Source organism: Cucurbita pepo, chromosome 13 (assembly GCF_057944985.1).
Source record: "Cucurbita pepo subsp. pepo isolate OVF chromosome 13, ASM5794498v1, whole genome shotgun sequence".
Classification (NCBI taxonomy): Eukaryota; Viridiplantae; Streptophyta; class Magnoliopsida; order Cucurbitales; family Cucurbitaceae; genus Cucurbita; species Cucurbita pepo.
The window spans coordinates 14,916,582-14,932,349 of record NC_141810.1 but is presented as its reverse complement, the minus strand read 5'-3'; the positions used below and the strand labels follow the sequence as shown (position 1 = coordinate 14,932,349).

The following is a 15,768-nucleotide window of genomic DNA, read 5'->3' as shown; positions in this document are numbered from 1 at the left end:
AATATGGTCTTACAGTGTTATGGCATTAGCGGGCGCGAAGATGGTGTTATGGCATTGGCGGGCGCGAAGATGGTGTTATGGCGGTGGCGGACTCAAACAAAGGTCTTTTGTCATGGAGTTAAGGTCTTTTGTCATGGAATTGGCTGACTCAAACAAGGTCCTTCTGTCATGGAGTTGGCGGAAGCAAATATGATTTTTGGTATGGCGTTGTCAGACGCAAATATGATTTTTGGCATGGCGTTGGTCTGGCTTTGACGGACGCAAACATGGCCCTGTAGTTGGCGTGGTATTGGCGGCGCAAATATGCTTTTGGAGGGTGTAAATGAGACCATGGTCAACAAAAAGTTGTGATTATAGCACCTAACATTATGTTTGCAACAGACCAAATTTCCACCCACTAACGTCAATGTTTTGAAATGTGTGATTATGGTGATAGTGAATCACAAGAAGTGGATTGGAATGATCCTCTTATTTATATAATATTAGCTTATTATTTATTTGTTTTTAGGGGTTTTATTTATTTTTTATTTAGATAGGGAAATCACTAATTGCGTGGCAAATTCTTTGTACACAACTAACTTTTGGATGGGATGAACGGGGTTAAGCAATCTATTGAAGATGTGGGATGTAAAAATGCATCGACATAAACATTGGTGAGAATACAATGTCAAAAAACCTAAGGGTTCCTCTACAAGGTTTGTCCACGAAAGGTGAGTGTGTTCTGCCTTAGAGGGAAGCACCCGCACGAGTAGTGGTGGACGAAGCGGAAGCGAGAATGTCGGCTTGAGTAATGTAAACATTGGTGAGAATCCAATGTCTCGAAAACCGAAGGGTTCCTCCGCAAGGTTCGTCCACGGAAGGTGAATCAGGTCCTAAGATCAAGTCGAAAGATGGATAGTAGGTTATATTGTCCCTCGTTGGTCTCGATGGACGAAGGAAAGGTATAGCATTGTGATTGATGGTGATATCGTTTCCTATATTTTTTTGGTACTCCTCGTTATTTTTATCTAATTTGAATTAAATTAATAAGCATTAGTTGAATTGAATTAAAATAATTGAAACAAGCATTCAATTTTTTTAAAACAAAAGTATTATATAACAGTCAAACAATTTATTAATAATTAAGATAAGCATGTGAGTTTTTAAAATAAAAAAATTAATAATAGTCAGACAATTTATTAATTGTTTTTTTTTATTTTAGATAGGATTAAGTTACTTCATATTTTAAATCTTCCGAAATTTTTTATTTTGTTTGTATTAAGTGTTATATAATTGCTTGATTAATATTTTGATTTCTATGATTTAATTTTTTTCAATTTAATTTAAATTTCAACTGATTTTGTTAAGAGTTCTATCAAAGACCTTAATTAAAAATAAATATAGTAAGTAAAATAAATATAATATTTGGCCTGATCTGGTAAAAAAAATTATGATAGAGGTAAAATAATATATTATTATTTTGTATGTTAGATTGTATTGTATTATATTATTCGCAAAAGACAATACAGGAGATTGATGAATTGATTTGATTTGTAATAATAATAGTTAATTATTATTATTATTTTAAGCGTTTTTTTAATTGCAAGACAATACGATCCACTTCTTTTTTTAATTGTCCTTTACAATGGGACAATATGATCACGTGCTACTCTACCATCTATTTTAAATTTTTATTTAAATATATATATATATATATATATATATATATATATTTATTATTTTAAATTTTTATTTTTAAAATATATATATATGCCTACCATTCAAGATTATTATTTTAAATTTTTATTTTTAAAATATATATAAATTCATATTTTAAACGGTAGGTAGTAGTGATGGAAGCAGAGCAGCCGACGTTATTAAAGTCGTTGTATTTTTGTTTTTATTCTATTTACACCACAAAAATCTTTTAATTTTAAAAACAACTGGTCTGAACAAACCTATATTTAAAAATAGAAAACAAAAAAATCAATGCTAATACCAATTTCACCTCATAATTTATAATAGATTAAGAGAATATATTTTTTATTCAATCTCAATTAAAGAAAAGATTTGGTGTCTGCTCAAAAAAAATCCATCCAATTAAAATCAGTTTATAATTATAATTTGTTTTATTGTGTTATTTTCGAGTACCATGTTTTAAAAAATTTGTTAATTATATGAGTTTCAAATATTTAAATAAAGTTTATCTTTCCTCCCAAAAAAATAATTTTTTTTACTGTAATTACAATTTCGTGGTCGATTGATTAAAACTATAAACATTTTATTAGTATTTTATTTTAAAGAATAATGTATGTATTGTATTACACAAATTAGTAGAGCAGTAATGTGGAGAATAGTGTTGTGCGCATTCAAACTTGTTATCAAATTAATAAAATTATTATTCAAACTTTCATTTTAAACATTTTAAATGAAGTAATGAATTTTCATTTATTTTATAGTTTTTTTTTTTTTTTCTATTCCTATTTTCCTATTTCAAAAATCACTTTTTTTCGGAAAAAATAAATTTTAAAAAAATTGAATATTTGTCATTTATCTTTATAACTGTGATGAGCATTTCATATCCAAGAGCTTTCTAATGGAGTCAGTTTTCCCGTCTAACGGCAATGTTCTCTTCTTTCCATTCATGGCAAAAGGCCACACCGTTCCTCTTCTTCACCTCATCTACCTCCTCCGCCGCCGCTTCCCCCACCTCTCCGTCACCCTCTTCACCACCGCCGCCAACCGTCCCTTCATCACCCAGTTCCTCTCAGACTCCGACACCGATTCCATCTCCATCATCAACCTCTCTTTTCCCCACAATGTCCCCGGCCTCCCCGCCGGAGTGGAATCCACCGACACCCTCCCTTCAATCTCCCTCTTCCCTGACCTTTGGGCCGCCACAGAGCTGATGCAACCCGAATTCGAAAAACAGCTCCAATCCCTCCCAGAACCGGTCACTTTCTTAATCTCCGACATGTTCCTCTGGTGGACTGTCGAGTCTGCTTCCAAATTCGGCATTCCCCGAATCAACTTCAGCGGTATGTCAAATTTCAACCGCGCTATCTTAGGATCCATATATCAAAACAAACTCTTTGATGGAGTTAAGTCCTCTGACGAGCTGATTACCGTCACCGATTTTCCATGGATGAAATTTGTCCTCGATGACCTCGATGAAGTTTTCTGGCACGCAGACCGTCGGACGAGCCTCCACTTTCAAGTGATAACGAAGTCAGTCCACGCAGCAACAAATAGCTACGGGTTGATCGTGAATAGCTTTTATGAGCTGGAGACTGTGTTCTGCGATTACATAAGAAACAGGGAAATGGGTATGATTTGGAATATTGGACCGCTTTGTTTGGCCCAGACTTCCACCCAAAAACTGCAAGCGCAGCAACCAGACAAAACCGGCACGTGGCTCGAATGGTTGGAGGTAAAACTGAGGCGAGGAGAGCCGGTGTTGTACGTGGCGTTCGGTTCACAGGCGGAGATTTCGAGTGAACAAACGAAGGAGATAGAGATTGGGTTGGAGGAATCCGGAGTTAGCTTTTTGTGGGCAAGAAAAGATAAGGAAATAGGAGATGGGTTTGAAGAGAGGGTGAAAGAGAGGGGGATTGTGGTGAGGGAATGGGTGGATCAATGGGAGGTGTTAAACCATGAGAGCGTTAAAGGGTTTTTGAGTCACTGTGGTTGGAACTCAGTGGTGGAGAGTTTGAGCTGTGGAGTGCCGGTTCTTGCTTTTCCGTTAGTGGCGGATCAAGCCATGAACGCGAGGATGGTGGTGGAGGAGTTGAGAGCGGGGATGAGGACAGTGGAGTGTGAAGGGTTGGTGAAGGGGTTTGTGAAAGGGAAGGGCTTACAGAGATTGGTGAGAGAGTTAATGGAGGGAGAGAAGGGGAAGGAGGTGAGGAAGAGAGCAATGGAGATTTCAGCGATGGCGAAGAAAGCCATGGCGGAGAATGGGTCGTCGTGGAGGGATTTAGAACAACTGGTTCACAAGATGTGCAGCAACAAATTACCATTACCGCAGACGGTTTTGGAAGCACCCGGTGGAGATGGAATAAATGATGTTCATTAAATATTTCCCACCAACTATGTATTTCATTTGACAAAATGAAAATAATGGGGCACGTGTCCCCTTTCACTCTCATGGATCCGTCTCGGTCACAGACACAGACCCCCAAACTTTATGAAATTGCATTAGGAAAAGATACCTTTCATAAGAAAAGAAAATATTTGTTAAGTGGGTCGACTAATTGTACCATCGTAAGAAAACAAAAAGTGATTCAAGTGTGGATACTTTGTTTGAGGACTCTAAGAGTCGAGCCTCAATTAAGGGTAGATTGTTCGAGGGTTACATAAGGCTTAGAAGAAGCTCTATAGTCTCTTGTATTGACTAATTAATGAAATAATAATGAGTTTATAAATAAGTAATACGTCTACATTGGTATGTTTTAGATAAATTAAAAGTAAAGTCATTAAAATTTTATGTTCAAAGTGGATATACTACTGTAGTGGTTCCTAACTAGAGGCAGGAAAGAAACAAATTGCATAAAGATTAAAATGTAAAAATTGAATTGAGATTCAAAGAGTAAAGCAGAGCAGACGCAATACAATTGCTTATACCGCAAGAAAACCATTCAATTCGTTTGTCTGCCTCCTTCGAAATCGCCAAACCTCAATTAAAGTCGATCCCTAATCTGAAACTTTGAAAATTGAGCAAATATTTTTCAAACATTATTTTAGCTTTGAATTTCAAGATAATGCCACGCCAGACCAAACCAACCCAAAACCCTTTTTTCTATAAGCTTGAACAAGAGATACTTCCTAGGAGGAGGAGGAGGAAGAAGAAGAAGAAGAAGAAATCGAAAAAAAATGACATTTGCAGAACTATTTACCCGTGTTGGATCGATAATTGGCAGTTTGGTGTTCGTCTGGGCATTATTTCAGCAGTATTTCCCAGTTGAGCTTCGTGCCTGTTTCGAGAAATATTCTCATAGATTTGTCAGTTTCTTTTATCCCTTCGTTCAAATCACCTTCAATGAGTTCACCGGCGAAGGTTTCACCCGCAGTGAAGCCTACATCGCCATTCAAAATTACCTCTCCAGAAACTCCTCGTCGCAAGCCAAACGCCTCAAGGCTGATTCCATGAAGAACAACCAGTCTCTGGTGCTCACCATGGACGACCACGAAGAAATTGCAGAACAATACGAAGGGGTAAAGCTATGGTGGTCTTCAGGGAGAAATATTTCCAAGTCCCAGACGATTTCATTCCACCCAGCGACAGAGGATAAAAGGTTTTTTATGCTCACTTTCCATAGAAGGCACAGAGATTTCATCATCGGTCAGTATTTGAACCATGTACTCAAAGAGGGGAAGGCGATTAAGGTCAAGAACAGGCAACGGAAACTTTTCACGAACCAAGACGCCCAATGGAGCCACGTTGTATTCGAACATCCAGCAACGTTCCGGACATTGGCGATGAAGCCAGAAAAGAAGAAGGAGATAATGGATGACCTAATCGCGTTCAGCCAGGCGGAGGAATTTTACAAAGAAATCGGTAGGGCTTGGAAAAGGGGATACCTCCTGTACGGTCCACCAGGAACTGGAAAATCAACGATGATAGCGGCGATGGCGAATCTCTTAGGGTACGACATTTACGACCTGGAATTAACTTCCGTCAGAAACAACATCGAATTGAGGCGATTACTAACCGAAATTTCAAGCAAAGCCGTGGTAGTAATCGAAGACATTGATTGTTCCCTCGATCTAACAGGCCAGAGAACGAACAAAAACGACAGAGGACGAACAGAGATAGACAAGGATCCAATGAAAAGAATGATCATGAAAGAACTTAACGATAAAAACCCTAGCGAGGTGACGCTTTCGGGGCTATTGAACTTCATAGACGGACTCTGGTCGGCATGTGGAGGAGAAAGACTGATCGTCTTCACGACAAACTACATCGAAAAGCTTGATCCAGCGCTTATTCGGAAAGGCAGAATGGACAAGCATATAGAAATGTCGTTCTGCGGATTTGAAGCGTTCAAAGTACTGGCAAAGAATTACCTGAAAATTGAATCACATCCGCTGTTTCCGAATATTGAGAAACTCATCGGCAAAACAAGAATAACTCCGGCGGATGTGGCGGAGCATTTGATGCCGAAGGCCGTTTCTGGTGACCCTAGAGATTGCCTGGAGAATCTGATGGAAGCTCTAGAAGGGCTGAAAGAAGAAGAAGAAGAAGAGAGAGTGAAAACAGAGCAAATACAGAAAAACGAGGAACAGAGTAAATATGCTAAAGAAGATTAGTTAAAATCTTTCGTCGGTAAAATAAGAATAAAGAGTAAATAAATATTATAATATCAGCTGATTATATGGATGTTTTAGAATTATTTTTAATAAACTTTTTATTACACATGCTAAACTCATATTCAAATATATATATTTTTTAGTAGAAAATTCATATCCAAATTAATGCAAACCACAATATGAAAATACTAAATATATATTTTTATTAAAAAAATGAAAAATAAAAATATTTTTCTGAATAATATTAAATGAGATATCTGACTTTTATTTTTGTAATAACTGTGAATCCCAAAAGATTGATAATTAAATCTTTGCAATTAATTTTTTAATTTAATTTAAAATAAAGTAAAAAAATGGAAAGAATACTTTTCACTTCCAAAAATATTTTAAAATATTTTTAAATGTTCAAAACTTTCCCTAATAGAATTTTTATAAGATTATTCAGAAAATATACTTATTATCAATTTATAAAAATAACATTATAAAGTTTGAAAATAAGGTGTTGATAGATTTTTTCGTCCATTAACATAAAAATAAATTAATTTTTTTTATTAAAAATAAAAGAGTGATTATTTTTTTTATTAAAAATTAAATTTTTTTGAAATGTTTTAAATATTTTTAAAATAAAAGGTAAAAATTAGGGGTATTTTTGAACGATGGTAGGTTAAAATATTAAATATTTGAATATGGTAAAATTTTGGTTAGAAAATACGGAGTTTGAAACGGCTTCCGAGAAACAGCCCACTGGTTCTCATCTCTCATTGGTTGTCTTCACAGTTGAATTTTCGTAATAAATTCAAATCCAATTAATTTATTTTATTTTTCTTTCCCTTCTCGTACACGGAAGAACCCTCGAGTTGAATCTTTTCTTCTTCCTTTCTCCCATTTGATTCCGGAGAAACGATTATGGATTCCCGGCGGTTCCTCGCATTTTCTCTCTTCTTTCTGTCCGTCTCTACTGGCTTCGCTCGCTTGCCGGAAACGCACAAGAAATTGTACGATCCTTTTCGTGTTCTTCTCGCTCTTCATTTTTTATTTCACGAATCTTCTGACGTATGGTTTTGGATTCAATGTTTTCGAATTTCAGAAGTGGATCTGTGCTTGAATTGAAGAGGGATTCGCCACGGCTCATTTTCGATCCAACACGAGTCACTCAGCTCTCCTGGCAACCCAGGTATTCTGTCTTCCTCTCTTATGCGATCGAATGCGATGTTCATTTACTTTCTCAGAAGGAAAGCAAATCCTTCTTGACACTTTCAAACCTCAATTTCCTTCGTTTAGTTTTTAATATTATACTCAATTGGCGATGTGTTTGTTTATATTCTTATGAAAAGTGCAAATCTACAGGGCATTTTTGTATAAGGGATTTTTAACTGATCAGGAATGTGATCATCTAATCGATCTGGTAAGTGACTTATGGAACGGTATGTTTGTTTTAATTTAGATTTTTCAATAATGTGGTAATTCTATGGTTTTGTTTGATTTTCTTATTTTCGGGAATAGGCCAAGGATAAATTAGAGAAGTCAATGGTAGCAGATAATGAGTCTGGTAAGAGTGTAAGTAGTGAAGTTCGAACGAGTTCTGGCATGTTCCTCCGGAAGGCCCAGGTGCGTCAGTTTATTTGAATCATCCTTTTTGTGTTGGACTTTTTAGATTTATAGTATTCTTTGCAAATTACAGCGCCTGGATCCTTATAATGTCTGACTTTTTGTACTTATTTTTATGTTATCTTATGTAAAAGATTGATACCTATGTTATCTTATGTAAAAGATCGAGGTATCACGGCAGATCCTTGTAGAATTAGATGAGAAGGATAACTGTAGATGTCAATATATGAAATTACGAATGTATTATCCAGTATCTTGGTATGGATGAACATTCTAAGAAAAAAAAAAAATTCTTAGGAAAACTGTGAACTTGTATAAATAATTTGACTGTGAGTAATATCTGTTTAAGACAGAGATATATGTCTGAATATAAATGACCCAATTTGTTTGCCCAAATGTAGTTTGACCTATGCCCTGTGTTGGGGGTATTGTTTTGAGGAGAATTATCTGCATCCCTGCTCATTAACGCGTTGTCAGCAATATCCTTCGTTTATATATCATGAGGAAGGATCCATCTGCTCTCTCTCCTATCCATACTGTTGGTGTTCGATGTTGAAGTTAATGACATTTTTCTTTCTTTGAAATGGGTGCTTAATCTTGATAATTATTTCCCCCCACTTTTCCTCAAATATGATTTAGTGGGGCGCGATCATGGACAGAACCTGCAAATCTCAATCTAGAAGAGTAGTAGGGTGACAATCTAGTGTTCGAGGACCTGGTTTCTGTTTGTCTTTATAGAACATGGTTTCCTTCGTGAATAAAACATAAGTAGAAGATATATTGAGGTTTCAAGTCTATACACCTAGTGAAATGACCAGAAGAGCTATGCCAAATTGTTATATTCTTAAATATAGAATGGTTGTTTTAATGCCTATGCACCGCTAGTTGGTAAGTTACGACCCATTACTAATTTTACCACCAAGTTTAAAGAAACATGGATGACAAGTAAAGTTTAAGTTGATTCTATTAGTGATAATATTGATCAATGATATTGAAAATGATGTTTCCAACAGTTATTGAAGAAAGTTACTGTTGATTGGTAGACTCGTTTTACATATCAATACTTTCATACTTTAATCATGGATCATGCTTGCAAATCGCCTTGAAGCTTAATTATAATGTATATACTTTATTTTGTGCTTTGAAGGATGAAATTGTTGCTGGCATTGAGGCCAGGATTTCTGCATGGACATTCCTTCCAGTAGGTATATTTGTTATATGCTCCTTGTCATTGATGTACTTTTTTGTCATTCAGATATAAAGCTATTACAATCACTTACCTTTCTTTCTTGAAACTCCGTTGTTAAAATCAGAAAATGGAGAGTCCATTCAAATTCTTCACTACGAAAATGGCCAAAAGTATGAACCACATTTTGATTTTTTTCACGACAAGGTGAATCAGGAGCTAGGTGGCCACCGAATAGCCACAGTCTTGATGTATCTATCCAATGTTGAAAAGGGTGGAGAAACCATCTTTCCAAATTCAGCGGTATGGCAGTGGCTCTGCCACTTCAATATGCCTTTGTTTTTCGAGAAAAACAGAATTATATTTTCTTTTTGTAGCCAACTGTGACAACGTTGTCTTCTGCAGTTTGAATCTCAAGAAAAGGATGACAGCTGGTCTGATTGTGCTCGAAAGGGTTATGCAGGTAGATATTTGTTATCGACTCATTTTTATGAGTATATATCACGAGCAATTAGTGTATTATGTTACATTTTCAATTTAGAAAAGGCCATGGATGGTCTATCTATCATTGGTAGACCTTTCCTGAAAGTATCTTTCTTGAACATGATCTTCCTTTCTGGTCTTTGAGAAAGGGTACTCGTGGCCGGCTAAGTATCTTATGGGGAGCCAACTTGATTTGACCCTTTGTTATGACTGCATCATTGATTCGTCATTATAGCCTGGTTTTTTAAAAAAATTGCTCGTCCGATTAGTTTGAAATGTTAGCAGAAATTGTTGTTTCTTGACTTTTTCGTTGCTTCTATTTTTGTTGTCCTTGTATCTTAGCTTCTGGGATTGATATTGTACGCCACTTATGGTTCTACAACATGCCTGTTCAATTGTAGTTAAAGCGCAGAAGGGTGATGCATTGCTGTTCTTCAGCCTCCATCTCGATGCAACAACAGATAAAAGAAGCTTGCACGGTAGTTGCCCTGTGATCGAGGGCGAGAAATGGTCTGCAACCAAGTGGATTCATGTGAGATCCTTCGATAAGGCAACTCGGATAAGTAGTCAGGACTGTGTGGATGAGAACAAAAATTGCCCTTCATGGGCAAAAAGGGGTGAGTGCCAAAAGAACCCTACTTATATGGTGGGTTCAGAAGGTGCAGTAGGATACTGTAGGAAGAGTTGCAAAGCGTGTTAAACTTAACCTATAGGAATATGTCCACGTCTCTCTCTCTCTCTCTCTCTCTCTCTCACCCGTTTTGCAGAGCTGAGTGTTGATTCTCTGATGGTTATGTATATAACATCGGGCAGTAACTGGGTATACGATACAAGTGGATATTACATATCTTTGATTAAACCTTGTAGTAGCAATTAGCCAAGTGTTTCATTTGGTAATCCAGACTCTGATGAGAAAATTTTCTCTTGATGCTATTGGAACTTTACAAATGATATATTTTTCGCTTCTTAAATGAAATAACCTTTTAGGATTTTAGAAAGGATTCTTTCGTTTAACATTTCAAAAAATTTATAGTTTTATTAGACATAAAATTGAAACACTATGATTAAATTGGACAAAAGAAATTATTGTATTGTATCGACTTGTGTTACCCTCAAGGCATGGTCACGAGGGCTTAAGAGTCTTTTAGTTAAATTGGATTAGAGATCTTAAAGTAAAATCAGCTTCTAAGTCAATCTTCAAGAAATTGTTACTATTATAAATTTATGGTTAAATTTTGAAAACTAAATAATTTTTTTTTTTAAATCTTATTTTGTTTTTGATATTTGACTAGGAAAGATAAAATTATTAAATAATTAAGATAAAACATCCTAATTTTAAAACACATTAGTGATTAAACAACTTTAATAATTTGGAAAATTATATCTTCATCTAGCACCATAGTTCTTTTAATTTAATGCTAACTTTGGCTTACATAAACATATAAAAAAATTATAGAATTGAGCATAAATTTATAGTAACTGATATGTACATTTTTAAAGTCAAAGGTTCAAATCTTCATACTTCACCTATTATATATAGTACGTGTCCAACTCAACGACACTAACACATGGATCTCTATTAAACACAAAGACCCAAAAAACATTTTGGCTGATGCAACCATTGCTTACCATTCTTACCAAATTCAGCGCACTTCAATAACGTGCCCACCACAAGCCAAGACTAATTAACCACAACCCAACAAAATATGTCACTAAAATGTCATTGTATAAACGATCACTGATAACTGATATAACAAAATTTTACATTAACCTGTTTGTAAAATAATTTATAATATCTAAGCTAGATAAACTATTTTGTTAAAAAGCCCCAAATTAATCTCCACATTGGATACTTTGAAGAACAAACAGAATCTAAATCCATGATCAAAACTTGATGTTTGAGGATAGACTTTGCAGATCACAGTCAAAAAGCAAAAGAACGAGAAAAAGAATGCATTTATGTTTTTGGCAACTTGCTCGGAATTTCAGTTGCTATTGCTGTAACTTTTGACTTGAATTCTGTCGGGCAGTATTTATTCACCAAATTTGAATTCATCCCATTTGCCCACAGCTTCCAAATCTGTTGATCCACTAGAAATAAGGAATATGGTGCTTCGACCTTTCATTTTATGGTATTCATCCAATCCGTATAGAGAAGAATTATCTATCCTTAAAGAATTACCAGGAACGAAAGAATAGTTGTACAAGATCTACAAAACAAATAGCAGAGTATTATACATTATATGCCAAAATGGGTTGCACACTACTACGAACCCCGCTAATCTTCTATTTACTCAACGGCAATGCGGTTATTTCTGAGTTTTCATATCCAAAACCAACAAAGGGTTGATGCACTTAAATGCCTAATGACTGATAATTGGAGTAGTCGATTTCGTTTAGCCGAATGCAACATAACATGTGTTCCGGCAAGTCTTCTGCCTTGTTTCCCTGTTTGAATATTAGAATACAACATTAACAAATATTTTAGGCAGCTAATAAGAAATCATATCCTTTCTTCAGAAAGTTACCTGAATTGTCAAGCCAAAATCCAAGATACATAGCTTCAGTCTATCGTTAAGACTTTCAAAACCTTTTCTTGAGATGTAGCTAAATCTGTGGATGTCCAAATCGATTTCCAAGTATTTCTCCCCCTGCAGGATTTGAAACAAGAATGTGATTCTGTAAAGAGTTATGAACGTATCTGACATGGGGACCAGTCATTGTTTGTTGGAAGACGGAACCTTTCCTAGAAAAAAAGTAGGATGAGAGAGATCCGGCGTAAAGAAAGACTAGAATTTAGTGCGGAATTCCTATTAAATTATCATGACTGACCAATGAGAGGTGTCCGAAAGAAACTTTAGTTATTCCAATCAAAACCCAAAAGTAATATTATTATTGTTTAGATCCATATCTTTCTATTAGAAAAGAGAACTTTCGCAGCCAATTCATACAAAATTTGAAACATTCCTGCGTGCTTTTAGCTTCACAAACACTAAAGTCAGCGCAATAAGAAACAAAGAAAACGAGCAAATAAGGGGGAAAAAGTTTCAAAAGTTCAAGATTAGATTGGCACGTAAGATTCAGAAGATAAGCACCACCATATCCACTTTCCTTCCCAAGAAAAGATTAGATTATATTTTTTCTTTTCAAACTTACTTTTCTTCAAAGATAAGCACGGAAGACCTTAGTTTTCTTATCCATCTAAAAGCTAATAATCTAGCATTAAGAAGGTATTGGCAGTTCAGGTTATATGCGACATACTTATATTGCCATGAGAGTTCATTGTTCGATTTAGTAATGACGCTAACCAATAAAGCTAAAAGGTGTCTATGGCACTAGCGCCAACTATGAAAACAAACCCTCCCCCACCTTAGCTCAAAACCTAGTTTTTCTTTTTCCTGCTGTAGAAAGGAAAAAATGTAGCAGTAAGTCATACATTGCAGCACCAACCATGTACCAAACATCTTCATAAACAAGAGCAATACTTACCAAGTAAAACTCGTGTTGAGGTCGTGAGAGGACAGGTTTTTCATTATACGCATTCATAAGCTTTTTCTCAGCTGCACTCAAATGAAGATCCTCCACATTTTCCACTCGGCCCATAATTTTCAATCTTTCCCTGAATGGTACAATGTTATCCATAGGGAAACCTCTAACCCTTTCGACTTCATCATTAATTAATTTCTGTTAAGGAAAAAAGACCAATACGTCACATAATTTCTTCAAAAATATTTTTCCAATACAAGATCATGAAGATTGGATACATAAAATTTTCTCTGAAAAGATATATAGGACAAGATCCAGGAAATAGTATGTAAAAGAGAAAACTGCAGGCATGCAGTTTGAGATAACTTACTGTAAAATGTTCTTGGAAAGAATTTGGAAGTTCCTTTGAATAACTCTCGGATAGCTTAAAGTACATAACCACACTCATTCCTTCACCGTCATTTTCTCCTTGAAAGATTGTAGCAGAGTACAGTGGTACCTAGAACCAATGAAATACATCCAATAACTCAGTATAATCTCATCATGTCCAAGGAGTTTAACAAACAGAAACTAGCAACACATATACATGATATGAGATATAGCGACGGACTGAACCTTTATAATTCTTAATAACTATCAGGTACTTGGTAAATTTCTAATGAAATACTCTCTAGCATGGAGGAGGTTTTAGACCAAAACACCAAACGAGGATAAGGAATAAAAAATATAGACACCTGAACATTTACTACAAGAATAGAAGGGACATCTCCAGCTGGATTTATGGCCGGAAGTTCCACAAAACGGGCAATATGATCAATCTTTCTCTGAGAGAAGAAGACATCAGCTCCAATGGGATAATAGGCAGCACAATTTTGAGCAAACTCTTTCTTCTTATCTCTGTAAAGAAAAAAAAATAGTGGATTTGGTTATGAATTTAGATTCATGGGTAAGCTGACAACTATTAAACTAAAAATTACAAGATAGTGTGAATAAGTATGATTGAAGGTAACAAACATTACATAGAGTTGCAAACGAGAAAAAACGAGAGCACAGAACAAAAGATAGCTACTGAACGAAGAATAATTAAATCACAAGCAAGTGCATGATTGAAAGTAAACAAATACCCAAATACAATGCAAAAACGAAAAGGGAAAAAAAACAAAGGAAAAGGAAAAGACAAGGAAATAGTTCCAACGTAATGGGCTCACCTAAAATAGTTCTTCCCTCGGACTTTAAAAACACTGGGGTCAATAGGTGACCAACAATTGGGCATTCTCTTCCCTACTGGACAGTGTGGAACTGAAGTGCCAGCAATTGGTTTTTGTAAAGGTGCCCTCGGTGAAACTGGCCCAAAAAATTAAGACGTGTTTTAAACAAGCTTCACCCAGTTTCAAATTTCACAATTGATGATTATACAATTAAACATTTGGGAATGCACAAGAAAAATTGAGAAATTAGAGGAAGCACTCACATATCGTCGGATCATTGTGTCCTTCCTTTAACTTAAATGAAAGTTTTGAAGATGCTTTTCTCCTTAGATTTGGAGTTCCTTGGTTGATTTGTCTCCTTTTTTCAAGTGAGGGTCCAGCAGCAGCCAGATATGGCAAACAAGTATTTGGAAGAAGGCCGCAGTTATTCCAATCAGCCCCCTCACCTCCTTTACCATTTTCACCCTCTGTGGAAACTTCATCTACAAAAATGGGGGTCAAATCATTTCTGCAATCACTAGATCTCTTAGCAAGAATTGTCGCAGTAGTTTCATTATGTTCCTTATTGTTTCGATGCTTTGGAGATGAAACACTTAATCTTGATGCGAACTCAGAGCCATTTAAAGACAACACATCTGCATTTATTTACAATCACATTAGTGATTTCCTGAATAATTTGGTACAGCATGACAGCGGCTAGTTATAACAATGAATCCCCTCCTCAACTCCTCTCCCTCCACACACAAAAAGATAGAAATATCTATCGTATCTTTACGGTTCAGTAATCATCAAATTGATATTGATGAAGAAAAATACGCAGACCTACCATCACGAACGCTATAAAACTCGTCATCGAATTCCGAATCAAGAACTGAAGTAGAATCAAACCACGCCGCATCGACACTTCCTCTAGCTAGATCAAATAACATGAAAAAAGGAAAAACAATGCGAATCAATTAACTTCCCGAAAAAGAAATTATTATTGTTATCACATAATGTAGCTAATACGTGGCAGACTTCTGAAGAACATGCACCAAATCTGATCGCCGGCCTTTTAAAGAATCCAAGATCAGAAAAGTAAAGGAAAAGACAAAGAAAATAAAAAAAGAAAAGAAAAGAAAAAAAGATTAGAGAAAAGGGAAAGTGCATGTAAAAACCTGCACATGTAGGAGTAGAATGAGGGCGACTAGGTGTAGAAAGCGAATCAAGCTTCAGAGAGGAAATTCGCCGCTTGATACTTCTTCTTCTCCGCCTCCGATTCCTCTTCCCCGACGGAACCAGTTTTCCTCGGACGCAACCCTTCGGCTTCGAGCCGCAGAGTCCCATTTTCCGGTGGTCGGCGGGTTCCTCCTCCCCGTCGCTGAGCTGAGATCCACAGATCGGACAGAGAAACTCGAGAGAATCGCAATGCAGGTGGTATGAGTTTCAGAGTTTAGTGTGGATTCGTAATCAGAAGCGGAGCTCAGCGATGTCGACGAATCGCACACGCAATCCAATCCAGCGCTTTAC

At 36.0% G+C, this 15,768-nt stretch overlaps 3 protein-coding genes and 1 pseudogene across 7 annotated transcripts; 3 read left to right on the top strand and 1 right to left on the bottom strand.

Annotated features, from left to right (window-relative positions):
• Positions 1–2,553: 2,553 nt before the first annotated feature.
• On the top strand, positions 2,554–4,126 carry LOC111808278 (UDP-glycosyltransferase 90A1 pseudogene; annotated as a pseudogene).
• Positions 4,127–4,808: 682 nt separating this feature from the next.
• On the top strand, positions 4,809–6,396 carry LOC147789772 (AAA-ATPase ASD, mitochondrial-like). The gene has a single exon (XM_087129647.1). It carries the CDS (start codon positions 4,852–4,854, stop codon positions 6,286–6,288), a length of 1,437 nt encoding a protein of 478 aa, XP_086985773.1. The 5' UTR covers positions 4,809–4,851; the 3' UTR covers positions 6,289–6,396.
• Positions 6,397–7,096: 700 nt separating this feature from the next.
• Positions 7,097–10,498, top strand: LOC111808283 (putative prolyl 4-hydroxylase 7). Its single transcript, XM_023694176.2, has 8 exons — positions 7,097–7,283; positions 7,376–7,462; positions 7,636–7,693; positions 7,792–7,896; positions 9,044–9,101; positions 9,210–9,385; positions 9,488–9,545; positions 9,967–10,498. Exons 1-8 carry the CDS (start codon positions 7,195–7,197, stop codon positions 10,263–10,265), a joined length of 930 nt encoding a protein of 309 aa, XP_023549944.2. The 5' UTR covers positions 7,097–7,194; the 3' UTR covers positions 10,266–10,498.
• Positions 10,499–11,715: 1,217 nt separating this feature from the next.
• LOC111808277 (protein ENHANCED DISEASE RESISTANCE 2) lies at positions 11,716–15,762 on the bottom strand. Of its 5 annotated transcripts, none has more exons than XM_023694165.2 (9): positions 15,417–15,759; positions 15,086–15,172; positions 14,523–14,894; positions 14,260–14,395; positions 13,786–13,948; positions 13,422–13,550; positions 13,055–13,249; positions 12,094–12,216; positions 11,716–12,013 (listed from the first exon to the last, which is right to left on the bottom strand). In XM_023694165.2, the coding sequence occupies exons 1-9, from the start codon at positions 15,583–15,585 to the stop codon at positions 11,921–11,923; spliced, it is 1,467 nt and encodes a 488-aa protein (XP_023549933.2). In that variant the 5' UTR covers positions 15,586–15,759; the 3' UTR covers positions 11,716–11,920. The 5 variants fall into 5 exon arrangements, with proteins under 5 accessions (XP_023549933.2, XP_023549934.2, XP_023549935.2 ...); XM_023694166.2 differs by having other exon boundaries at positions 14,523–14,741; XM_023694167.2 differs by lacking the exon at positions 11,716–12,013 and having other exon boundaries at positions 12,172–12,311; positions 15,417–15,762.
• Positions 15,763–15,768: the final 6 nt, after the last annotated feature.

What these genes read in the sequence shown, in the direction of transcription:
- LOC147789772 (XM_087129647.1), top strand. Translation starts at nt 4,852, where the DNA reads ATGACATTTGCAGAACTATTTACCCGTGTTGGATCGATAATTGGCAGT.
- LOC111808283 (XM_023694176.2), top strand. Translation starts at nt 7,195, where the DNA reads ATGGATTCCCGGCGGTTCCTCGCATTTTCTCTCTTCTTTCTGTCCGTC. An exon ending in CCGGAAACGCACAAGAAATT is followed by an intron (nt 7,284 to 7,375) that starts GTACGATCCTTT and finishes TTCGAATTTCAG; the next exon opens with AAGTGGATCTGTGCTTGAAT. An exon ending in TGTTCCTCCGGAAGGCCCAG is followed by an intron (nt 7,897 to 9,043) that starts GTGCGTCAGTTT and finishes TGTGCTTTGAAG; the next exon opens with GATGAAATTGTTGCTGGCAT.
- LOC111808277 (XM_023694165.2), bottom strand. Translation starts at nt 15,585, where the DNA reads ATGGGACTCTGCGGCTCGAAGCCGAAGGGTTGCGTCCGAGGAAAACTG. An exon ending in CGAGGGAAGAACTATTTTAG is followed by an intron (nt 13,949 to 14,259) that starts GTGAGCCCATTA and finishes TTTTCTTTACAG; the next exon opens with AGATAAGAAGAAAGAGTTTG. An exon ending in TTCTTGTAGTAAATGTTCAG is followed by an intron (nt 13,551 to 13,785) that starts GTGTCTATATTT and finishes CATTGGTTCTAG; the next exon opens with GTACCACTGTACTCTGCTAC.